Source organism: Marmota monax, unplaced genomic scaffold (assembly GCF_021218885.2).
Source record: "Marmota monax isolate L192 unplaced genomic scaffold, Marmota_monax_Labrador192_F-V1.1 WCK01_AAM20220418_F8-fsc00014, whole genome shotgun sequence".
Taxonomy (NCBI): domain Eukaryota; kingdom Metazoa; phylum Chordata; class Mammalia; order Rodentia; family Sciuridae; genus Marmota; species Marmota monax.
Genome location: NW_026695222.1, coordinates 24,202,155 through 24,227,604, shown reverse-complemented (window position 1 = coordinate 24,227,604; position 25,450 = coordinate 24,202,155). Strand labels below are relative to the sequence as shown.

The following is a 25,450-nucleotide window of genomic DNA, read 5'->3' as shown; positions in this document are numbered from 1 at the left end:
CCCCCACTGCCCACTTCCTCTGAGGAAAGACTCACAGAGACGACCCTGAGCCCCAGCACCCCCTGCCAGCTTTCTTAGAGCAGTCTGGGCACTTCTAGATCCCGGTGTGGGGGTGCGGGCCACCCCTCTCCACCTCTGGATGGAAATAGAGCATGACGAAGCTCAGCCTGGGGATTACTGCCTTCCACAGGGATCAGAATCGAGGCTCTGAAGGTGGGGCAAGCGGGCTTCATGATGTCACTCTAAATCCCCGGGGGCCCAGTGTGGGGGAAGAACAGGCCAGACTCATTCCTACTAGGGGATTGAGCAGGACCCTTAGAGCTGCTGGCTAAGTGGGTTAGCCTGCCCTGACAGCAGGCCTGCATCCAGAGCCATGGGCGTGAGACACAGCCAACACTTTTGTCCAGAGTAAATCATGAACCTCCAGGTGAGGGAGGGGGACCATATCTCTATGGCCACGTTAAGCCCATCTTCATGAGGCCATGGATCAAGACCAAGATCAAGGTTAGGAGCTCCCAGTGGTCCTGCCCTCTGAAAAACCTGGAAGTTTTCACCAAGAAGAGTGGAACACAGACCCCCTCAGCCCAGCTCCTCTCCAGGCTGTCACTCACTCAGCCTGGTTCCAGGGAATTGGTTCCACTTTGGAGTTGGCCAGCAGGTGTGGGCTGTAGCGCACCTCCACATACACCACGCCCTCTTTGGCCTTCATCTCCACAAACTCATAGGCAATTCTTTTGATGGCTTCTCTGGAGCCTCTGGGAAGGGAAGAACAGGGTTGGGACCAGCCCCTTGGGAGCTCCAGGAACAAATGAGGCTGACCCCAACCTTTTCTGGCCCCCAATCCTTCATTCCCCAGCCCCAAGCTCTGGGCGTCTGCTGGGTAGGATCCCAGACCTGCAGCTCTACTTCCAAGCCACGCCTACCCTGGTTTCACCCGTGGCTGCTGGCTGGCCTGTCTCCATGCTTACCCTGCACCCCACTCTCCACACAGCCTCTGGAGCAAGCTTTTGAAAATGGAGCCGGGGCTTGGGTGCAGCTCAGGGGTGGAACACCTGCCTACCTTCCCCCAGGCCCTAGGTCCATTCCCAGCACCACAAAGACAAAAAGGGAACCAAAGCATATTGCTCCTCTCCTCCAGCCGGGAGGAGTGAACTCCAAATTCACGCCCAGCCCACAGGCATGATTGGCTCTCGCCAGGCTTCACAGCGCATTGCTTCTCACCCACTCTCTGAGGCCACCAGATCTTCTTTCTGGCCAAGGTCAGTCAAACTTGGTCATTTCCACTTCAGGCCTTTGGGTAGCAGCCCCCTCCACCAGAGGGCAAATCCCCTGCCCTGGCCCATCCTGTAATTCTTCCCTCCTTTTATAGCCTCCTGGCCTCAGTGGCCTTCCTTGACCACCTGCTTATAGGAGGGTCCTCTGTCAATCTTCACCCCTCCCCTGGCCTTCATTTTCCTCCACAGGCCTTATAACACTTGAGATTATTTATCTCACGGCTTTTAGAAGCCACTCCTGTCTCCCCTACTAGAATCTAGTCTCCATAAGCTACAGGAGCCTGAGAATCGGTCATGGGCTTATCTGCTGTGTGACTCTGGGTTAGTCACCCTCTCTGACACATCAAAAGTTATCATGAAGACAGATGAGCTCAATATCATAAACCTCACCTAGGCCAGTGCTTGGAGCAGAGCCCACAAGTGCTAAAAGTATTTTGGTGGCTGCTGCCGAGTATTGGCTCCAGAAGTGAGGCATAAACCCACCTGCAAGGGCCTTCGTGAGCATTGACCAAACGCCAGAGAACTGTGCCTACCTGGAAGTTTTCACCAAGAAGAGTGGAACATAAGGGTTACTAAGGGAAGGTCAGGGCCTGAGAGCCCAGATGGGAAGGTGTGCCCTGCCTGGGAGGAGGGGTCCTGAAGGCAGAGGAGGCAGGAAGCTGGCTCCTCCGGGGACAGGCCAGGGCCCTGGGCCTCAGACCTGCCCTAGGGAGGAGGCTGCTCACTCGCCCCCACACACCTGGCCACTGCCCCTCCCCACAGCTGTCACTCATTCGTTCCCCAAGAGGGTGTTGAGTCCCAGCACTGTGGCCACATGGTCCTAGGCACTGGGTGTGCTGTGGGCAGGAGGGGAGGTCCCTGTCCCGTAGAGGCTGCTATCCAGCAAGAGGCCGGCCAGCGAGTGTGTGATGCACAGTAGGCCCCACGGCTGCCAGTTCTACAGACACCAAGAAAGCAGAAAAGGCCACTGTGACTCTCAAGACTGTAGTCAGGGAAGGCCTCACTGAGAAAGGGACATCAGAGCTGAGATGTGAAGAAGGTTGAGTTCTAGGCAGAGGGATCAGCAAGGGCAGAAGTCCCAGGTCACAGTGTGCCTGGTGTCCAAGGACAGGGGAGGACTAAGCAGGGGACGTGGTGGGGTGAGGGTCAGGAGGTAAGGACCCAGAGCACACAGGCTGTGCCCTTGACAGGGGGCCCTTGGCTTTTACTCCAAAGGACACAGAAGACAGGGAACTGGGGCAGGGAAGGGGCTTAGATGTGAAAGGGTCAATGAGACTTCTCTGGCACTGTCCCATGCCCACCTCTGGACCCTTTTCATGGCTTAATAATGTCCCCACAGACTCATTGATTCAAGACAGGCAAAAAGGAGCCTCAAACCCCTCCCTGAACCCAGGCCCCGGAAGCCAGCCTCCGCCTCACAACACAAGGCCATGAACTGAGGAGAGAAGCCCTGGATTCATGGCATGCTGGCCTTTGACCCCATGTCTTCTCTGGACCTGTTTCCCTGGGTCTAGATAGGGTCCAGATGGGGCTCTCTGTCTGTCATCTGTGGTGGTGGCATGGGGTCAGGGAGGACAGACTTTCAGGGACCATGCAGCTCTGGACAGATGGTATCTAACGGTCTGCCCAACTCAGGCCTCCAGGTACTTGGGCCTCTTCTGTCTAGTGAGATGGGAGCTGCCCAGTGGCATGGGAGATGGTGGCCTCATGAGGCACCACAGTGTGGGCCGGAGCTCTGCTTGTGCACCTGTGTGGTCGGCATAGGGGTATTGTGGGGAGAAGAGACACATGTCCCTGCATGTCTGCTCACCAGGCCATGGGCGAGGGCAGAGGTACCTTCAACACTGAGCCCAGAGGCTTCCAGCAAGGAGTCAGCAGCCTGGGCCCACCTCGGCCTTCCCTGGATTCTGCGCTCCGTCTTGTCTCTCAGCAGCCCGTCTGGGCCACCTCACAACCTTCCCCTCTGGCCCATCTTGCAATACTTTCCTCAAATCTAGCATGATGTCCCACACCTGTGTCCCTCACAGATGGCCACCCTTCCACCTTTAGGAAGCTTCCCCAGACCACCCCACCCTGTCTCTTGTCTCCTGAGTCTACAGGACTGAGTGCTAAGGCAGATCCTTGCCTGCTGTGGGGCCCTCTCCTTGGGCCAGGAGGTCTGAGGCATGACCAGAATGAGGATTGAGGCATGACCAGGGTGAGAATTGGAGCTTCTCCCTGGCCAGTTCTGTGGTCCTGACAAGCTCTTTCACCACCCAGAGCCTCTGCAAATGAGGGCCATGTTTACCTTGCAGGACTACTGACAACTTACAAAGTGAAACCCAATTCTGTAAGCTGTACATGTATTATACTCTTCTTTGCCTAAGACATTTCTGCTGTTAAGAATGGAAGCAAGTCAGGCACAGTGGCACACGCCTGTGGTCCCAGCTACGCAGGAGACTGAGGCAGGAAAATCACAAGTTCAAGATCAGCCTGGGCAATTCAGTGACATCCTGACTCAAAATTTAAAAAAGGTTGGGAATGTAGCTGAGTGATAGAGTGCCTCTGGATTCTACCACTAGTTCTGCAAAAAAAAAAAGAAAAAAAGGAAGCAATGAGAGCTACACTACACAGGCCCCAGTGCCTGGTGTCTACAGAGGGAGTAATTATCTTCCAGTCTTCCAAGTGAGAAGGATTTGCTGAGGACAGTGCTGGGTCCCTTCCAAATGCCAGCCCTATTATACACATGGGAAAACTGAGGCCCAAAGAAGGTAACTGCCCAATATTGCTGTTACTCCACCCCAGAGTCTGAGATTAGTATCAGCGTTCTTAACTCCCATATTCTGCCACTTTTTTGTAGACATTGCAGGCATTTCCATTCATCACATCCACTTTTCAGAAGGGACAACCAAGGCCCAAAGACATTGGAGAGATGTGTCCAAAAGGCCCCTCTGTGGTTCCCAGAGGCTGAGGGCTAGACCTGGTGCTAGGCACAGAGATGCACACTGCCCTGGGTCCCGTGGGTTGGGCTGACTCACGCGATAGCAGGCATGTAGTAGTCAAACTTGCTCAAGAACTCTGGCAGAGACAGGGGCTTGTCCATGCCAATGATGTTCTGCAGCTCCTCTGCCGTGTTAGCTGGGAGGGCGATCCCTCGCTTCCTGAGAAGAAGACAGTGAGGGTGGAGGATCCAGCCAGGCCTGACGGGGTGGGATGGAAGACTCCACTCGGAGCCTAGCAGGAAACCCAGGGACTCTCCATCCAACTCCTTCCCTCAGACAGATGGGAAAACTGAGGTCCAGCCCCTAGAGAATCAGGACTGGAATTCTTCCCAGAGCTTCTGGCCCTAAGCCAGGGGAAGTCAGCAGATCTCAAGAGTGACAAGCAGGGGTTGAAGTCTCCATGTCACATACCTTCCTCGTCCCTGCTGGGCCAGCATCTGCAAGTGCCAGGACCAGCCCAGGACTTCCCAAGCCCCAGGAGTGACTAGAGCCAGCTGGTCCTGTGCCCAGGCAGGGGTTATCAGGGGCAATAACTGCAGCCTCACAATGCCTGAGGCAGAAATTGGGGCAGGACTTCCCCTTCCACCCTCCTCCTGGATGGCACATCAGAGTGGCCTGCCTGGTCTAGCACACTAGGAGGGGGTGTGTGGCAGCTCCTGAGGTGGAAGGTCTCAATGAGCTGGCCATCCAGTGTAGAGCTCTGTCCCCTCCTTCCCCCAGCTCCTGGCACAGGCTGGATCTTGGCAACCTGCTGAGAATACCCCTGTTGCTCAGAGCCCCCTTTACCCAATGGTGTCCCTGCCCCCCTGTGACTATGGGAAGGTGGTGCCAGCTCAGGGGCACCTCCTTCTGCACGTGCTCCTGCCTCCTCCTGTCCCACCCAGACCCTGGCACAGGGCTCATCCTAGGCTTCAGTTTCCCCACTTTTAAGAAAAAAGGGGAGAGGGAGAGAGAGAGAGAGAGAGAAAAGTGACAACCAAGGAAATGCTTCCAACAGGAGAGAGAAAACTAGAGCAGATAAAAGTCACTCAGGGAACAAAGCAGAGAAGAGGACATACAAAAAAAATCTAGAGGGAATGTCCTTAGGGAGTTGAGAAGATGCTGCATCCTTGAAATAAGATTTTTTTTTTTTCAAGGGACCTCAAGGGACTGGGGAGGTGGCTCGGTGGTAGAGTGCTTTCCTATCACATTTGCGTCACTAGCACTGAAGATGCCTATTCTTACAACTGCCTATTCTCCAAGCCCCTGTGAATATGCCCCTTCCTATCTGGTAGCCTTAGTTCCCTATGGGGACCCAGTAGGCACTGTCCAGGTCAGGTGGGTGCCCACCAGCCTGCCAGTCAGCCGTCTGGCTGTTTACTGTAGGGGACAAGGTGACTCTGTGTGGTCCTGGTATATAGAGGACAGATGCCTGGCACCCTATGATAACTCCCAGAGTCCAGTCTCCCACTGCGGGCCAGCTTGCCCCAAGGTCACCTCCATAAGTCCATGTCCAGTCACTAGACCCTGCAGAGCCTGTGGGCGAACAAGCCGTCAGACTGTGTGAAGACAATGACTTTGATGGTGGCCTTGACCAGGAGATGGGGAGGCCAGAGTGGACACTGGAGGCATCTGTTCACAGTTGGGAGGTTATTCCCAGGGCCAAGGGAATAACCTAAGCTTCAGTTTCCCCACTTTTAAGATAAAAGGGACAAGAGAGAGACAGAGAGAGACAGCAACAGGAAGAGAGAGTGGCCAGGTTCGGAGTGGTGCTTTGGAGAAAGCTGACAGGTCGTGAAGGAGACTGAGAAGACGTGAAAGAGGCCCCTGGTGAAGACGGAAGGAGGCCAGAGCTGAAGGAAGAAGAAAGGGTGAGAAGAGAGTCACCGAGACAGGAGACACCATGGGTTGGATCTGCAGGCCACAGGCCAGTGGCTCCCCCTTCCAGCCCTGCCAACTCCACACCCACATCAAGGCCCCTGTCTGCTGACTCCAGGCCAAACTCCAGTTGGTACTGCTCACCCTCTCTCCAGGGTCCACAGAGGTGGCAGGAGACAAGGGACATCAGACCAGCCACCATACTGACTCCTCCCTCCGTTTCCCCACCACCCTGCCCCTGCGCTCTGGCCTTCATGCTTTCGCTAATGAGCGCTCTCTGACCCATTCGCAGTGGTGATTAGATTCAACCTCATTGTCTCACCGAGGACCCCTCTGGGGCTCTGTGGCAATAGTTGGCAGCACCAAGTTGGCAAAGGGCAGGCAGAAATAAGCCCAAGATTCACTCCATTCGCTGCAGCCATGAGGTGCTGATTGATAACACAATCGTCCTGAGCTGTTTATGGGCAGGAGGCCCTGAGCTAAGTGGGTTTTCCTGTGCTACCTCTCCAAAACCTCCAGCTGCATGTGTTATGGTGGGGGACATTGATTGGGGTCCACCTCTTGCTCAAACCTCTGCCCTGAGTTTACCAGGCAAGCTATTGCACTTGCCATGGCTCTGTGTCCTCACCTATGAAGTGGGGCACCAGAGTACCCACCTCACGAGAGGATGAGGCAGAGCGCTGAGGAGTGGGTGGAGCACCAGCAAGGCCAGTGTGCCCGTGTTACACAGCTGAGGAAATCACACCAGCAGCCTCCCAGGCAAAGGGTCACTGGAAGAACACCAAGGTGGAGGGAGCGGCTCACCAGAACAATCTTGGGGAGGTGGAAGAGGTGCTCCCGAGTCAGGGACAAACTCTCAAGGGCCACTAGTTCTCTCCTGAGGGGCAGGTGACTGGACACCTGAGAGGATTCTAGTTTACAGGATAGAACGTGCAAGTTTAGATCCAGAGCTGAACTTTTGAAGATCATGGGGGAGAATTGAGTCCTTCCAGCTCCAAACAGTGAGTGGGCAGCAAACAGGTGAAGGATGCAGAGAGGAGTGGCGGGATGGGGGCATCTCCCAGACAGCTCCAGAAGGAGGCCCTACCTGACCTTAACCCATAGAGGCCAAGTGCACAGAGAGAAAATGTCTCCACAGACCACCTTCTTCTGCCCATGGGCTGGCTTGATTACCACAAGGATCCATAAAAAGCAGTGACCCTGGACTTTTCTAGGAAATTTTGAGGAGCCGTGGACTCCCTCAACCTCTGGGGAGGCAGCTCCTGGCTATGGACTTACCTGCCGTAGTATAAGATGGTTTCAGGCTTGATGGCTCCATCCAGGTGGACATGCAGTTCTACCTGCAAGGGGCAGAGGGAAGAGAGAGGGAAACACCCATGGGTGCCTGAAGAAACTTTCAGGGGTTGTTAACATCAACCATGAGGACCACTGGCCACCACTGCCTGGACACTGACTGACCACATGCTTTGAATTAACCCTCACCATGGGGTGGGCTCAGTTGCTATCTCTCTTTCACAATTGAGGACACTGAGGTTCAGAGAGGTTAAATTTCTTGTCTGAGGCCATGGAGCAAGCAATGTCAACAGGCATCTGACCCAGGGCCCTACTCCTAACCCCAGCCAGGCAATGGCAGAGCCAGTTCCCAAGATTGTGCTCTTAACCACAAGGCCAGCCAGTGGGAACCCTTGAGCCCCAGCCACCTCTCAGATAGCTCCTACTCTCAGCCACCTCACTAAACCAAATCCAAGTTCAGCAGAGAGGGCTAAGGACTACAGATACCACAGTGAGAACCTGTAACACATTTAAAAGTTCAGGCTCCAAGTTGGGGGATTGATATTCAGCAGCACGAGGTCTTTCTAGTACTCTAGGTAGGGTACTGGATACTTGGTGGTCTTGGCGATCTCTCCCCATGGACTCAGTCTCATCTCACATCTTGTACACAAAGCCAAGACACAAGCCAGCAGGGGCTTGGAGACCACCCATCTGGCTTTACACCTAGTGCTGCTCCATCTCTGGCTGTGGGACCTCGGACAAGGTGCTTGATATCTCCTAAGCTTCAGTTTCCTCAATTCAAAAACAATGGGACTTGACACCGCCTTGTCTAAGAAAAATTGTAAGGACTTATAAACGACATTGTGGCACTCAGGTATGGCCCCAGGGGAACAGCCCCTGCCTTTCAACCAGGGCATTCACTGTCAGCTGGTAAGAGGCATGGAAGGTGCTGGGAGACTGTGGGCTAAGGGACTTCGCATATTCCAGGTCACAGAGGAAACTTCCCAGGCCAGAGAAGAAGAAAAAAAAATCCCCATTGACATCTCCACCAGAAAAGGATCACCTCTGGAACTTGGAGGCCCAGATAAGAAAGTGAGGTGCCTTGGTGAGGAAGAGCAGCAACTAGGGAGCTGGCCCTTACAGAGGAGACTTGGCTGGGGCCCACAGGACTGGCAAGGACCAGAGATGCCAAGCCTCCTAAGGCAGGACCTCAGCGTGCTCAGATCTCTCCTGAGGTCTTCCACCTGGTGAGGAACAGCAGTCCTCACACCCAGACTTGGGGTCAAGTTAGCTGTTGGGTCCCTGACCAAATAATTTAATTCCCACCCCTGGCTAAAGCACACTCAGCATTAGGACCCTGTGGCCCAGAGATCTGCCAAGCAGCTCTGTGACCTAGAGCAAGTATCCTCCCCTCTCTGAATCTCTACTTTCTTATCCTTAACCCTCGTAAGGCTATGGGGAAGATATAACAGAGGCAGTTATACTATTCTGAGAGCATCACGCAGTGACAGCTGGCATCCTGGCTTCTCCATTCACTTCCCGTGTGAACTGAAGAAAGTCACCACTCTCTGCATCTCCATAACCTCATCTTTCAAATGGGAAGAACATTATACCTTCCTCCTAAGGCTTCATGAGGTCAACCACATTAATGCACCTGGAGCACCTGACACACAGCGACACACAGCAAAAGGTAAACACGAGTCCACCGCCACCTTTCACTAAAAAACAGTGCCAGGTTAGATGGCCCACACCTGGAGTCCCAACAACTCAGGAGGCTGAGGCAAGAGGATCACAGTCCCAGGCCAGCCTGGGCAACGGAGAAAGACCCTGTCTCAAAATAAAAAAAAAACATTAAAAAGGGCTGGGGATGCAGCTGGGTTGTAGAGCACCCCAGAACAGAAAAATCAATCAATTAATAAAAATTATGTAGCATTGCTGGGTGCTAGGGGTGCAGACCAAAGCAAAAGGGATGAAGTCTTGTTCCTGTGTCACATGCGGTCCAGCAAGGGACAGATATCAAACCAATGTCACGTGGATACATGTGCAGTCTCAAACCAAGATGGCCCCTCAGGAAACACAAGCATAAATCCTGCAAGATAGTTCCATATTCTGAACTGAGCCCAGCTGGAGGCCAGCAGTGATGGCCTCCCAGGGAAACAGGCCCTAAGCTCCACCCGGAGGAGCTAACTAGGCAAGAGTGGGGAGGAAGGCAGGAAGAACATTCTGGGCAGACAGAACAAGAGAAAATGGGATGTATGGAGGAACTGAAGGTCAGGTTCAGAGAAGGAGGTCCTGGGAGAGGGGTACTGCAGGGCAGGACCAGCCAGGCAGGCTCTGCAGCCACAGGGAGCTGGGCTTTCTCCTGAGGCCATGGAGAAGCCATGCAGGGCTCAAAGCTGGCCAGAGGGAGAGGGTGACAGAGAGGCTTGTACCCCCTGTCACAAGGTAGACAGGGAAAAATGGGGACAGAAAGCTGTCAAAGGAAACAAACACTTCAGAGTAGGCCTGGGTGGGTGGTGATTCCCACAGCCTAAGGCAGAGAGCCCTGGAAGACAGCCAGATCCTAAGGATGGGGACAGGGATGTGGGGAGAGTGGCAGGGCTGGCTTGGTTCAGCTGGAGTCACCTTTGAGACATTTGAGAAAGCAGAGGCTCAGAGAAGGGAGGTCACCTGCTCTGTCAACTGTCTCACAATCAGAGTGATACCAGGGTCAGGAGGCGCTCTGAGACCCAGGCGGGAGATGGCACCTGCAGCTGCAGTCAGAGACAGCACATTAAGGAAGGAGAGGCTTGGGCCTAGGCCCAGGCCTTGACAGGCCAGCACTCCAGGGCTGAGCCAGGGAGGCAGAAGTGGGAGGGACAGAGTTGCCTGATGAGCAGCAGGGCCTGGCCATCGGACGTCAAGGGGAGCAGTGCCCCACCAGGTCAGCATAGTGGGCTCTCGATGCTGACTCCCCTAAAGCTGTCTATAGCCCAATCCCCAGAACCTGTAAAATAGGACCTTATATGGCAGAATATGGGACTATCAAAAATCTTGAGAGAAAGTACTTTCTCAGGATAACCTGGTGGGCCTTGATACAACCTTGTGTCCTTATCACAGAGGCAGAGATATGCACCCCACAGGAAGTAGCACTGTGATCACCAAGCCAGAGACCAGTGCTCCCTGAGGCTGGAAAAGACAGAATGGGACCCCTTCCCCGAGTCCTCAGAGGGTGAATAGTCCTGCTGCTACCCTGATTTTGGACTTTTGGCCTCCAGAACTATAAGGGAAAAAATTTCTGTGGTTTTAGGCTTCCTGGTATGTGGTAATTTGTTACAGGAAACACATACAGCCAGGCCTTCCCAGAAGTCAAGGATATGCGGGCACAAAAACATCCCTTGGTTTAAGAATATAGGCACTAGGGACCCTGGAGTAGTTCTCAACCCATTAGAGCACCAGGGGACCTTTAGAAACTCACAAATACTCAGGCCCCAGATCACTCATATCACGATCCTAGGGGTGGACTCAGGCCTAGCTTGTGTGTGTGTGTGTGTGTGTGTGTGTGTGTGTGTTTGTGTGAGTGAACAAAAGGCTCAGCTGCAGACTGAACCCAGGTCTCCTCCACCTGCTAGGTTAAGTGCTGAGCCTTTGAGCTACACCCCAGCCCTACTTTCTTTAAAGATCTACTCCTTTTTTTTTTTTTTGAACATGCAGTCAAGTTGAGAATAAGTGCCCTAGAGAGGCCTAAGCAGGGGCCAAATCCATACTGAACAGGGAGGGGGGAGTGAGAAAATGGAGACATTTTTGACTATTTCATAAATTTTATCCCTGAATGGGAAACAAATGGCCTGCGAGAGGGCAGGAGGTGGATGTGGGTTCAAGAGAAGTTTGTTTTCTTTGAACTTGGCCCTAAACGTTGGTGGGGATGATGGAGGCTGAGAAATGAGAGCTGTAAGAGGCTGCTGAGAAATGAGGCTGGGGGAGGGGATCCCATGGCACATGCCTTCTAGTACAGGGGACAGGGGTCAGGCAAATGTCACATGGATAAATGTACAGGTCAAACCAAGATGGCCCTCAGGAAATACAAACATAGCCCTAAATGGAGAGCAACAGGCCAAAGAACTGAGCCCAGCTGGAGGCCAGTGGTGGCCTCCCAGGAAAGCAGGCCTCGAGCTGCAGTATGCTGAAGGATGCAGAGGAGCCAGTGAGGCAGAGCAGGAGAGGGAGGGGCAGGAAGAACATTCCAGGCACAGGGAACAGCACTGCAAACTCCACACAGCAAGAGAAAATGGGGCGGGTGGAGGAACTGAAGCTCAGCTTCAGAGAAGGGGGTCATGGGACAGGGGATGTTGCCAGGCAGGACCATCCAGATGGGGCTCCTGCCACCACAGGGAGTTGGGCTACTTCCTCAGAGCCTCTGAGAGCAGGGAACTCAGGCAGTGAACAGGAAAGGGGACACCGTTTGCCCCCTTGTGGGTGGCACGAAGGATCTGTGAGATGACTTCTGGGAAAAGTGTTTAAATGTCAATGCAAGAGAGAGCCAGGGCTCTCTTCACACGGGTACAGCAACTGACAATGTTCAGCGTGGTGATGGCCAAGCTCAGCTTGGAGACCACAGTGGCCTTCCCAGGGTCACATTGATTGATGATGGTAGAGCAAGGTTGGAACCCAACTCCTCCTGCCTCTGAGCTGGAGTCCCACCCACAGGCCTCAGCCCCTCCCTGGCCCTCCTGCCAAGCCTGTGCCTGGCCTCCTGACCTCTCTGGGGAGCTATCTCACCCTCCTTTCTTGTTCTCATCTGCTGTCCTTTGGCTTATTTATATAACACATCTGTCTCCTTCCTCTGCACTCACCACAGCTGGCCCAGGAAACCTTCCCTGGGCTGAGGTGCAGCCTCAGCTCAGAGAGAAGCAGCCTCAGTTAGCAGCAGATGCTTACTATGTCTGTCTCAAGACATGCGAGCCAGCCAGGTGAGGCCCAGGGAGGAGCATTCCCACCCTGCATCACCCTAGGCCACCAGTTGTCAATGGCAGAGCCAGAGTGAGGACCCAGGTCTTGGACCCCTTGCCCAGATACTCCCAGGTCTGACTCAGGCTCCTGACAACCATAGGGTCAGCAGGATGGGCTGCAAACCAATCAGATGTTTTATCCTTGGCTCTGAGCCCTCCCCCATCCCAAAACAACTCTGTCTTGTTTTCATCCGCTGACCTTTGGCTCATATATATAACACATCTGTCTTCCCACCCCCTCCGTGGCAGGGACCTTGTCTGTGTCGTCTTGCTGTACCCTCAGTGCTGGCATAGCACCTGGCACTGCAAAACATGCTCAAATGACCCAGTGATTGCCATCTCCTCCCCTGCGCCACGTCTGCAATGCTGGGTCCTCTCTCTGCTGTAAGAAAGGGACTGACTTCCCACCTTGGGCCTGGTAAAGAATCCAGTCAGGGCCTGACCAGCCCTGGGGGCCTCAGCACTGCAGCCAGAACACAGATGAGCCCCAGGTGCCAACTGCCAGCTATGAGCCCTTCCTTCCCAACTCTGCTCTTGACAACAAGCTGGGTGGTGCCAGGGGTCAGTGCCTCATGCCCCCATGGTCTCTCAACTGAATTTTTTTTTTTGGGGGGAGGGCAGTTCAGGAGACAGCAGCCCTGGGTCCACACACAGTTTCAGCCCTGCCTCCTCCAGGAAGCCCTTCATGCTCAGCCCACTTTGGGCTTCTGCAGCTGCTAGATACAGAGTAGAAGGTGCTGGCCGAGCAGTCCCTTGCAGCCTGGCTGAGCTCTCTGTTGCTGCCGTGAGCCTCCCCAGAGGTTTCCCAGATGGCAAGATGTGCTTTCTGCTTAAGGGAAACTATGTGGGGCCACAGCCTAGAAATGACCCAGTTACTCCCACTTTTTCGGTGACCAGACTGAGCCTCAGAGAGATCAACATAAGACTGATGAGTGTCAGAGACTAATGGATACCACGGCCAGAAATTGTTTTGAACCTAAATCCAAAAGTTTTCACTGCTGCAACAAGCCCCCCGCACCCTGCGAGGCCAGGGCTGGGTATACCATGGGAAAGTCAAGCAGCACGACTCACAACTAGGCTGCAGCTGCTGCTGCTGCTCACTAATCAACAGCAGCTAGCCCTGGCGTCCATGCTGAGCCCAGGCTTGAGGTTTGTGAGATGCATGTGGGTAAAATTCCCATCTTACGGGGAAAACGGAGGCACGGTGAAGTAGCTTATTCAAATTCCCTCGCTAATAAATGGGAGATCAGGACTCAGACCTGGGCAACCCAGGCCCTGTCTAGGGCTCAAGATCAAATCCTCAGCTCTTCTACCTCCCTCAGCTCCTAAAGCCAGATTATAGGCACCAAAACCACAGTGGCTATCTGCCCCCACAGCTGCTCTGGGACCTTGGTGCACTTAGGGGTAAGGGAGAACCTCTCTCAGGACCATCAAACTTCACCTTAGGCTCCCCCATACCACTATAGTCCAAGGTCAGACCATACTGTCACCTTCCCCGACTTGTCCTCCCACCCAAGCATCCTGAGAGGGGCAAGATAGAAATCATCTCAGAATGCCTGGGCGGGAGGACAAGTCCTCCCAGCTTCCCCCACCACACCATGCTGAGGTTGGAGGTGGAATCATGAGGCTGGCTGGCCTCCTTGTCTCCCTATGTACCCACGGGTCAATTCCCCTCTCCAGTCCTTGTCCTTTTCTGTCAAACAAAAGGCTTTAATGAAACCCAGTCTCCTTCATTCTCCTCCCAGCAACCATCCCCAAAGTAGGCAGGCTGTCCTGGTGGCCTTTTTGTTCTGACAGGTGGCTCTGGTTACTGAAAGGCACTGAGAACCAAGACAAGAGCAATCAGAGGCTTTGTCACAGGGACACAAAGGAGTGCCATTCTGTGGGTGAGGAGGCTTTCCAAAGACCCTACAGCTAGGACACACACACCCGAGGGCCTGCCAATCACTGTAGAAGACACACCGGCACGTCAGTTTTCCCCAAGAACCCCAGGACATTGTGTTTTGGATTTTTTGTTTGTTTGCTTTTGTTGTTGTTGTTGTTTTGGTTTTGGTTTTTGGTACTGGGGATCAACTAATTTGCCCAGGCTGGCCTCAAACTTATGTTCCTCCTGCCTCAGCCTCCTAAACCTAGATTACAGGTATGTGCTCCCAAGCCCAGAAAGACATTGGTGTTTTTCAATCCACTTTATGGAAGAAGTAGCTGAGATTCAGGACTTGCCTATCTGAGGATGTAATGGTGAGGCAGGTATTCAACCCTGGTGTATCTCAAGTGCAAGGCCAAGTTGCCACCCTGGTTCTAATTTCTCTGCCCACACCCTCCTTCCTCCTTCCACCCCCCCTCCCCCCCCACCTACAAAGTGGGGATGACAATGTAGCAAAACAGAAAACAGTTAATAGCATTCACTTGAGTTTTAGGTCCATCTGGGTTCAAATCTAGCTTTGCTGCTTTCTGGCTGTGTGACTTTGGCAAGTTCCTCCCCTCTCTGAGTCAGTTTCCTCATATGTAAGGCTATGTGAGCATGTAATGAGTTAACATATGCAAAGCAGTTAGAACTGTGCCTGATACTGAGTAGATACTTAAGTGTGTGAAAGAAAAAGCACACTGGTGCTTCAGGTAGTCCCAATCCCTCTGCATGGGGAAGAGATAGCATAGCCCCTCCGCAGCCTGGGCGCTTCATGCCAGTCTATAGCTTCAAGGTGCTCAGATTTTGTGTAGCCTTGGCAAGTTCCCTCACCTCTATAGGTCTCAGTTTCTTCATCTATAAATGGGGATGAAGACATCTGCCTTGTTGGTCATCCAGAATTCTGAGGAAAAATTGCCAGAGGGTACCCAAGGCCACTCACAGGACAGCCATTGTTATAATTACAGAAATGGTGTGTGGTCAGGCCTGCCCTCCAGGACAAATAACACCTGAGGACCACAGGATTTTCTAGCCCTGCTTCCTGGGAACAAAGAGTGATAAGGGACATACATCTACACCCTCGCCTCCTTCTCCAGTGCCCAGAAAGTTCTTGGGAAGCATTTGTTGGAATGATTATCAAATGGGATAGCCACATCCGAGGGCCTTGCTTCTTACAGGTGTCTGTAGACCAGAGGCAGACGTCCCAACAAGAGTCCAAATATGCAAACACTCAAAGCCAGTTGATTTGGGTGCACATGAAGTTTGAAAAGTATCACCCATGCTGCTCTCCTAAAGCTGGCCAGGTCCTGGGCCCCAGAGAGTGACAGGTTTGAGAAGCTAAAGAACCCAGCAAATGCCCCTCTCCCAGATGTCTGCACCTAGATACCATCATCCCCATCCCCAAGGCTCCCACAAACAGAGCTCAGGAGAGGTGGTTAGGCACACAGAATTTCAAAGCCACCTTCCCTGGTCTCAAATCTCAACTCAGCTGCTTTGAACTCGGGCCTAGTTAAGTTCTCTGTGCCTGTTCTTCATCTCTAAATGGGGATGAGTCTGGCTGCTTCACAGGGTCATTGCCAGTATCCAATAAATTCTTGTAGTTACTGTGTTTAGGCTGGTGCTTGGCACAGAAAAACCAGCCCTCGGTAAGTGTCTCCTGTGATAACGAGTGGTCATACTTATTATCTGATCACCCGAAGGCCCAGTCACAGCAGCTCCTTCCCTGCCCTCTTGCCAGCTCAATGACACAAGATCTGTCATATATCAAACATGGCAGGTGACATGCCATCTTTACTCTCAAGCATCCAGACACCCATGCAAGGAAATGGTGCCCTATTCCCCAGATGTGGAAACTGAGGCTCAGAGGGAAGAAATGACCTGTCAGTAGGAATCAGATGAGGAGACTGGATGAGACCCAGAACTTGAACCACAGTATGAGGCCTCCCTATAGGACTGATACAAAATTGGTGCACATACCAAACACTATAGAAGTGTCACTTGTTATTGGCTCCATAATTTCCACCTCACACCCAATGGAGGTGCTTCACCATTATTCCCTTAGATTCACATCAGGGTAGGGGGTTTGCAGCCCAAGAGTAGAAGGAATCTAAAGCATAAACATTTTAAAAATTAAAAATAAATGCCTTCAAAGGCAAAATGCACTGATGAGCAGCAATGATGGGCAGGGGCTTCTAAAAAAGACGCTATGGAGGCCTGGGTTGGGGCAGTAGGGCTGTCCCGACACTCCTTACTTCTGACAGGGTGTAGTGGAGCATTTTCTCTGTGGTGGGGGCATCAATAATGGGGTCCAGGCCTGCCTGCTCCTATCTCCTCCCCCTGTCCCCCATGATTCTCACTAAAATTTTTGTGACATCCGCTGTCCTCTCTTGGATAAGTTGAGACCAGCTGCAGTTGACTAGGTCCCCAGGCCTCTCAGTCTCAACACCCTATTGGCTGATTCGCAGGACTTGGTGGACTCCTGGGACCCGCCCCTCCCCATACAGAATCTGTAGGGCTGCAAAGCAAGCCAAGTGGACTTGGACCCACCCTGACTCCCCGCTGTTCCCAAGACTCCACAAAGACTCCACAGCTGGTGGGCGGAGAGACCAGGGGCTCTCCCTTGGGGCCAGGGGCCCTGTCCTGGCCCCAGTGAATCCTACTGTGGCTGGAAGCCCAGGTTCCTCAGTCCCTTGGCCCCAGCTTAGGAAGGGGCGTGCCGTGATCGCTTCCCTCCCCTTCCTGGCTTGGCTCAGGGTTCATCCCATGGGGGGCATCCACAAACCTGGGCTCCTTGGCGCGGGGAAAGCCATTATAAAGTTCACTGCTGCTTTGATCCTCAGTGCGCCCTGGCTCAAAGCTAGATGCCTATAGACATAGACCTCAGGACTTCGATAACGCTGAGATTCAGAGACGCCAAGCCCCTGCCTACGTTCACACTGCTGCTCAGTGCTGAGACGCGAGACGCGCATTTGGCAGACGGGGAGGCTGAGAACAGGTCAGGGGCAGAAGCAGAACCGCAGGCGGGCCAGGGACGCCCGCGGGTCCTGGACGCTCCCTGCCTCATTGCCGCCCATTGAACACCCGGAGGCGAGCCGAGACTTGATCCTAGGAAAGAAAGCTCCCGCAAGAGCTCCGGGGTGCTTGTGGGGTGAGCACGCCTGCGGCTGGGCCCCCTAAACCCCGGGACAGATCGGGAGCCAGACCCGAACCCGGAGCCCCGGCCCGCGCTCACTTTGGGCTTGTCGAAGGTGGGCCTCTGGGTCATGGTGCCAAGCGTGAGTCCCGGTGCTGCTCCTTCCGCCGAAGGCCGGTGGGTTTCCTCTGGCTCAGTGGCAGGTCCCCTTCCCCGTGGCCCTCACAGCCGCTGCCCGCCACGCTGCTCTTTACCGGGCCAGGCCCCGCCCGCTCCCAGGCCCCGCCCGCTCCCAGGCCCCGCCCCACCCTGCCCCGCTCCTCCCCGGAGCCCCTGCCTCACCGCCGCCGCGCCCGCGCATTTCCTGGTATTCCGGACCCCGCGTTCTGGTGGGCTGTCACCGACCCGAAAACTCCTGCAGAGCCACCTGTGGGCTCGGTGGCAGCCGCCTAGCCGGGCTCTGCCTCCTTCCCGGCGCCTCCAACAATAATCCACACTTCCGCTGCTGCCTGGGCGCCTACTGTGTGCAGGCCACAGCTAGAGGCGGCCAGGTTGGGGGGGTCGGTGGGGTGAGGGGACCGGTGAGCTTCGGAAGCCTTGGAGGCTTGGGTCTACGTGCTAGATCCAAGCTCGCTGCAGAATCTCTGGACAGAACTGTGTGATTAGAGAGCTCCAATGGAGGGGTCACGGTGGAGAAGCCTCCAGGGCGTCGGGGATGAAAGAAAACCCAGGGTGGCTGGAGACCCCAGGGGACCAGGACACAGTAAGTCTGAGCAATTACCCGGAGAAACCTGCCCAGACAGAGACCTGTACCAAACGTTCACACCCTCACTGGCTGTAATGGAGGCACCCTAAGGCCCATTCACAGGAGGATGAGCAAATCAACTGAAATATCCACACCGTGGCCTCCTTTACAGCAGTGAAACTGAATGTATTTCAGCCACAGACCCCACCAGGGGCATCTGGTAGCTGGGTGTGGTTGAGCTCACCTATGACTCCAGTGAGTCTGGAGTCTGAGGCAGGAGGATTGCAAGTTGGAGGCTAGTCTAGGCAAATCCCTGTTTAAAAAACAAAACAAAAGCAAGAGGAAAAACAGACATCTACTGATAGATAATGTGAGTTTAAAAAAAAAAAATCCCGAAAACTACACACACTATGGTGCAATTTAAGAGCAAAACCCAAAATATGCATATTTAGATACACCCATCAGTAAGGAAAAATATAAAGCAAAGGAAAGATAAATATTAGAAGAACACTATCTCAGGAGTGGAGCACAAAGGGCTGCTCAAGTTATTGGTAGTGTTCCAGTCTGGGGTGGGATGCTGGTTTTGCTTCAAAATGATAGATAAATAAATTAACGAATTCATAAATAAGGGGGAAAGAGTGTGGGAGGGTAAGGACTACAGAGTCAGGTGCAAAATAGATCATGTGGGGCCTGTGGGAAACAGTGAGGTTTCGTCTTTCCCTCGAGAGTGCTAGGGAATCCATGAAGGGTTTTAAGTGTTTGCAAGCCAGGATCAAGCTTTTATTTGGGGGGGGGGGGATTCTCCAGCTGCTCAAAGTGTGGCCTGGGAACCATCAGCACCACCATCCCAGGGGAGCTGGGTAGATAGGGACACTCTCAGAGTCAGGCATAGTTAATGCATGGGAAGGCTGATGCAGGAGGATTGCAAGGTGAAGGCCAGCTTCAGCAACTTAGATCCTGTCTCAAAATAAACAAATAAAAAGGGGTTGGATACAACTCAGTGGTAGAGTGCTCCTGGGTTCAATCCCCAGTACTGGGGAAAAAAAGAAAAAGAAATGGACATTCTCAGACCCCATTCTAAATCTATGGAGCCACTATCAAAATGTGTATTTTAACAAGGTCCCCCAGGCATTCTGAGTCCACAGCACATGAAGGGAAGAATTCATTGTTGGAGTTAAGAGTCCAAGACCAGAAAGGAGCAACAGCTGTGGTCTGGGTGGAAGATGGTGGTAACAGTAGGGAAGACGGGAGACTTCAAGCTACATATATTCAAGCAAAATTAGCTGGGCCTGGGCCAAACTTGGTGGCGCAGGCCTATAATTTCAGCACCTGGGGAGGCTGAGGCAGGAATATAGGGAGTTCAAAGCCAGCCTCGGCAAAAGTGAGGTGCTAAGCAACTCAGTGAGACCCTGCCTTTAAATAAAATACAAAATAGGGCTGGGGGTGTGGCTCAGTGGTCCAGTGCCCCTGAGTTCAATCTTCTGTATAAAAAAAGAAGAAGAAGAAAGAAAATTAGCTGGACCTGGGGCTGGATTGTATATGGGAATGACAGAGAGGGTCTAAAGTAATCCTTTCTATATATTATCAAAGCTCCAGAGTCACTTTGTGAAGATCTCTCGGTATAATTCAGGATAAATATTTATGCTGCCATGCTGATAATGCCCTTGGCCCCAGCTACCCTAGGAAGTCCTTTATCCAAACCATCCCATTTAATCTGTCCAGATGCCCTTCAAAGCAGGAACTGTTTTCATTATACAGGTAAGGACACTGAGTCAGATGGAACAACATGCCTAGCTCATACATTGTAAGTAGAATGCAGAACTGGGATTTGAATTTGAATTTAACTCTAGAATCTCCACCTAATCATCATCTCCTCATCCTGTCGTGACATTCAAGTATCTCTCCAAAATCAGTCCCACAGCTTCCTGGCATGTTCCTAAAACCCTGGTCAACCTGGATGACTTGCAGTTAGTTAAAGGGAGTTCTTTGCTGTTCCCCTCAGTGCGAGGTTGAGTCTAATTTCCTTCCTCTGGCACCTTGGCTGGCTCGAGTGACTCACCGTCTGATACAACATGGCAGAAGCAATATCCCTGAACATGGAGTCTAGGTCATAAGAAGTCTTTAATTCCACTGGGATTATTAATTCCATTTTACATTCTTTCTAGGAGTCCTGAGCTACTAGAAGGGACCGTCATCTTGCTAGAGAGCCCACATTCAGCCACTCCAGTTCACAGACCTGCTGAGCCCTGCCCTTAAGTCAAGCCCACCCGGAAGTTGGATATGTTCCTGATGCCATGCTGGACCCTCCAGGTCAGCTGGAAGCCTGACTTTAGTCAATACCATGAAGAATAGAAGTACCCAGCCGAGCCCAGCCCCAACTCCTGGCCTACACAATTGTGATAGCTAGTGAGAGGGTTGTTCTTTTGAACTAGAATGTTGGGGGTGAGGGGGGCAATTTCATCCTAAAACCTGGAAAAACCCTTTTCCCAGATCCTAGGCTACTGGAATTCTGCTTTCTGGGCAGACTAGATACCCAGGAAAGCAGAGTCTGTGTGCTGAGGTCCCCCTGGGTGTCCTCCAGGCGCACTCTACCTTTTGCCGCAGCTCTGTGCCCCCAGCCTTGCACTGTGGGTAACACCACAGGCCCCCTTGCCTCTGGCTTCTGGTTTTATTTGGTCAATGATGGGCACAGGCAGATTGGGCGAGAGGGAGGCAGAAGCCAGGTGTTTATTCTCTCTCCCTCCCTGCAGTCATGGGGGTGGTCATGGCTCTGGCTGATGGCAGGCCTTCCTCTCCATACAGTCCCCTCCCTCTCCAGGTCCCCTCCTGTCCTTTCTCCAAGGGTAAAGTTTGTTTCTTTCTTTCTTCCTTTCTTTACCAGCCCCCAGTTACTCTATGACCTGTTCTTTCCCTAAACTCAGTTCTCTGGAGTAGGATTTCCCCAGAAGCAGAGACTGAAATAGTTTGGAGTGCAAATGGTTTTCCTGGGAAGAAATCCCAGGACAAACAGGAGGGATAGAGCAGGAATAAGACAGGGAGTGGAGGAAGCCAGTGTGGGCAGGTTACTACCTCTGCTCTGGAGCTCAAGGCCCCAGTCAGTCTGGGAGATGATGGACAATGTGTCTGAGTTACCCCAACTGAGGGGCCCGGAAGCTGCGGGCTTATCCACCCACTCTGGTATTTGCTGTGTGTAGTGCTGGGGATTGAACCCAGGACCTCCACATATTGGGCAAGGGCTCCACCCTTGAGCTCCACCCCCAGGCCTGTTCTGTATTTCCAGGACTGCTTCCAGGACACTAACATCCTGGCACTTTCAGTGAGATCAGCATAACCAGCTAAGCTCACTCCCACAGCTGGTTAACACCTGAGGGGAGAGATAGATGATAGATAGATAGATAGATAGATAGATAGATAGATAGATAGATAGATATTGAGGCTGAGACATTAGCAGTAAGTAGCCATTGCCATGTAGCAGTGATGCCAAGGGCACAAGAGCCTCTGGGTAGGACACTGACCTTTTTTTTTTTTTTTTCTGTTGTAGTGCATCACCTGGCTCCTACCAGGACCCTGGGTGAGACAAGCTGACCCTGAGTTACTGAGTTACGTCACCCACAGAGGGCACATGTCCACAGACAGCTGGAGGAGAGATGGAGACAGGCACCTTCCCCAGATATGTTATGCACACGGCATGAGTTGATCTAAGAAGGCATCAGAGCTATGTTCTCATACATGAAGGAATTCTAACTCACATAGCCTTCCTGAAAAATCTAGTCTGAGATCTGGCTCACTTTGACAGAACAAAACAAAGCAAAACAAAAACAAAACAGAAATAATGAATCCCAGTGTGAAAGAATACAAGAACACCAGAAAACTAGTCAGGAGTTCTCTCTAGAGAAACCAAGAACTCAGTTGCAAGGATAGCTTTGGTAACACAGTACCAAGACAGCAAATGTAACTGTTAAAGGTGTCAAGGGGAAAAGCTACATGAAAATATTTTTTTTTTACTTTCAAGGAAGATACATTAGTGAGGGTAACCCTAGCTCCTGTAGCACAGAGAATATTACAAATAACCCCCACATGATGCACATAGAGTTCTTGCTCCAGTAACAATTCTGGGTGGGAGGCCGTGTCCTCTCTACCTTCTGGGACCTCAGGCTGAGCCTGCAGCCTATTGCTCAAGGTCACCTTGCCTGTGATCTTTATTCCATGCAGTCAAGGGGGAGAGAGTATGAGGGCTTGGGGAGACCCAGACTTGGAAGCATTAGGTTTCACTCCAGCCCACCACAGCTTGGGCACCTGGTCATGCAGAGTTGCAAGGGAGCCTGGGAAATGTAGTTCAGCACTCCCAGCAATCCCTGGGAGTGGAGGCACCTTTCCTGAGGAAGACTCTTGTTCCCTTCCCAAGAGACTTGGCATCACATTCCTTGCATCAAAAAGTCAGGTGGCCTTGGCTAATCTTGATAGTCTAATCAAGATAGCTAATCTGTTCCTATCCCCAATGCCAATTTTCTCTCCAGATCTGCTGCCCTAGTCTGGGGCCTGGTGGAGAGAAGAGTATTTGTGTGTTGGAGAAATAGCAGAATGTAAGTGGGTAGTTCAGACCATTGTCCTGGGGTGCAGCAGAAGCCCTCATGGGCAGCAGGACTCCTGATGCCTGGGTTAAGGGAGGGCATTTGATGCCTAAGGGTGAGGATTTCCAGGTGTCTGCAGTCATGCCTGCCTACCACACACATCCATACAAAAGATCACAATAGCTTTATTTATTGAGCACCTATTATGTGCTGGTCACCCTGAGAGGGGATCACATGTATTATTTCACCTTGTCTTCCCTGTGAGGTGGACACCATGATTAGCCCCATCACTGGGGGAAAACCAAGGCTCAAAGTGGGCAAAGCTGATGAGAAGTGCAACTGGGGTTGGGTGTGAATGTGCTAGATGTCACAGCCAGTGTTCTTGTTTTCTGTCAGCATCAGAAGAAAGCAGGTTAGGTTGGACAGGAGCCTGGTGGCAGGAAGAGGCGTGGGCAGGCAGGAGTCCTGGGTTTGCATCGTGGCTCTGCTCTGGCTCCATGTGGCTGAGGGTGGGTCCCCTGTTTGTTCAGCTCACAGTCTCCTAGACTGGCTCTGTTCCAGACACTGACAATAGAGGGGAAACCCACTCTAGTTGCTCATGGTGCAGCAGGGAACCAGCTCCCCAATTTGACACAGTATGACTGTAGCTGAAAGCTCTGTCCCTGTCCCCAATGCCAATCAATGCCGATTTAATAATGACTACACAGTTTTGAGAAAAAGGAAAAAAAGGTTTATGGCTTTGCTAGCAAAGGAAAAACATAAGGGACTCCTGTCCCAAATCAGGGGGGACAGAGGAGTTTTAAAGGAACCTTAAGGGTTACATTCCAGGTATGCTGTGGTAGGGGGTCCCAGGTCTCCCTAATGGCATGATAGGATTCATTTGTTAGAGAGTGAGAAAGAGAGAGAATTTTTTTAATATTTATATTTTAGTTTTCAGCAGACACAACATCTTTGTATGTGGTGCTGAGGATCAAACCCAGGCCACACGCATGCCAGGCGAGCATGCTACCACTTGAGCCACATCCCTGGCCCTGGATTCATTTGTGAATTTGGGAGATAGTCACTTCCCAGATCTCCAGCAGGCATCTGCTTCCTGTAGTGGGTGTGTGGGAGGGCAGTTAACTAGGGGAGGAAAAGGTAACCTTGTCTCCCTAATCTTGTTAGGGGAGAGGGGAGAAAAGAGAAAAAAGTATTTTTTTTAAAAAATAAGCCTCAGAGCAATGAGGGGTACATTCAGAAAGTGAAAGGATCACTGTTAGGAGACAATGGTTGTAAATATTTCCTCCTCCTTGTCTCTAGTGTTTTTTCTCTATGAAACTGAGCAGGGTTAGGAGGTCAGAGGTTGCAAACTCAAATGTTGACAGACAGGCATGAAATGCAGATGATCGGGAACCTCAGCTCCCCCACTCACAGCTCTGTGGCTTTCAGCAAATCCTTCTAAATCTTGGTTTACTCATCTGGGGAGTGGGGATAGCACATACTCATGCTAGCTCATGGGATAAGTAAGCCATGGATGTCCTCAATTCATGAATAACCTGTGGACATCCCTGGTTCATAAGATAACACATAGAAAACTCTCTAGCAAGACCCTAGCTCCAAATTAAAAAAAAAAAAAAGTGCTAGGGGATGTGGCTCAGTGGTTAAGTGCCCCTGGGTTCAATTCCAAAACAAAACAAAAAAAACTGTACACCAGATAGTCCTTGGACATGTAGACTCCATACACTTAAGGTCCCTGCTGATTCTCATAGGATGTCTCAATGAAAAGAGAACAACAGAGAGATTGTCCTTCAACTCACATTTCAACTCATAACAGATAGGATTAGCATCACTGGCACACAAGAGAAACCCTCCAAAGGATAGTAGTAAAAATAAGATAGAAGTGTATTTCTCTGACATATTAAAGAAGCCCAGAGACAGCAACACAGGGCTGGTAGGGCAACCCCATGAAGATGGCACCTTCCATCTCTCTGCTGTCATCCCTGTGTGCAGCCACTCTCCTCATTGTCTAGATGGCTGCCCGAGCAGTGGCCATCTCATTTGCTGTTCAGAGAGCAGAGTGGAAGAAGAAGAGAAGCCGCTATGCCTCTTTGAAAGCTCCAGGTCCCTAGATTTCTTTACAACTTCTACTTGTGAAATCACATGGCCCAAATAATTGCAAAGAGACTGGGAAATGTCTTTCGACCGGAAAGCAAGGTACCCAGATAAAAAGGGAGGCTCTGTTACTAAAGAAGAGAATAGTAGATAGATACTGGAAGGCCACCAGCCATTTCTGCCACATTAAGTAACCCAGAGGGTGAGGAGGGATGTGTGGATAAGTGGAAGGCTGGTTAATAGGAAACCAGGTGCTACTCTCCATGTTACCTGTTCATGCTTAAGTCTTTGAGCCTCCTTGTGACCCAGAGAAGAGTAAGAGAGCAAAACAGAAAAGGCCATCTGAGTGCTAAGGAGCTGAATGTGCCAGCCAGTCCTGAGCCCTATGTGAACATCACCTCAGATTACCCTTCCAGACTCTCCAGCCAGGGAGTCCCTGCCATGGTGGGGAGGGGTTTCATCTTGTCTGTGCCAACTGGGGTAGGGGACCTAGATGCCCAATTGCTCCTGGAGTGATAACCAACCAGCAGTTTGCAGTCCTGCCCGCACCTCAAGGTCCTGGTCCCTCCAACCTCTGAACCTCTCTGAGGTTCTTCAAGCTGTCTTGGGTCCCAGTGGTTCTCCTCACAGCCAGG

The 25,450-nt window shown here is 52.1% G+C and overlaps 1 protein-coding gene and 1 long non-coding RNA gene across 4 annotated transcripts in view; one reads left to right on the top strand and one right to left on the bottom strand.

Moving 5' to 3' along the window:
- The window catches only part of LOC124085670 (adenosine deaminase), a 29,552-nt gene extending 11,885 nt beyond the window's left edge, over positions 1-17,667 (bottom strand). For all 3 annotated transcript variants that reach the window (XR_009225796.1, XM_058575464.1, XM_046433558.2), the window contains exons 1-4: positions 17,508-17,667; positions 7,391-7,452; positions 4,292-4,414; positions 612-755 (exon numbers count right to left, since the gene is read on the bottom strand). Coding sequence is in view for 2 of the 3 variants with exons in the window: in XM_058575464.1 (XP_058431447.1) it covers positions 612-755; positions 4,292-4,414; positions 7,391-7,452; positions 17,508-17,540 (362 nt within the window). In the remaining variant the exon portion in view is untranslated. The remainder of the gene's footprint in view (positions 1-611; positions 756-4,291; positions 4,415-7,390; positions 7,453-17,507) is intronic.
- Positions 17,668-17,734: 67 nt separating this feature from the next.
- On the top strand, positions 17,735-25,154 carry LOC124085915 (uncharacterized). Its single transcript, XR_006849631.1, has 3 exons — positions 17,735-18,171; positions 20,319-20,463; positions 21,695-25,154. It is a non-coding gene; the product is annotated as an uncharacterized LOC124085915 (long non-coding RNA).
- The last annotated feature ends 296 nt before the right edge of the window (positions 25,155-25,450 follow it).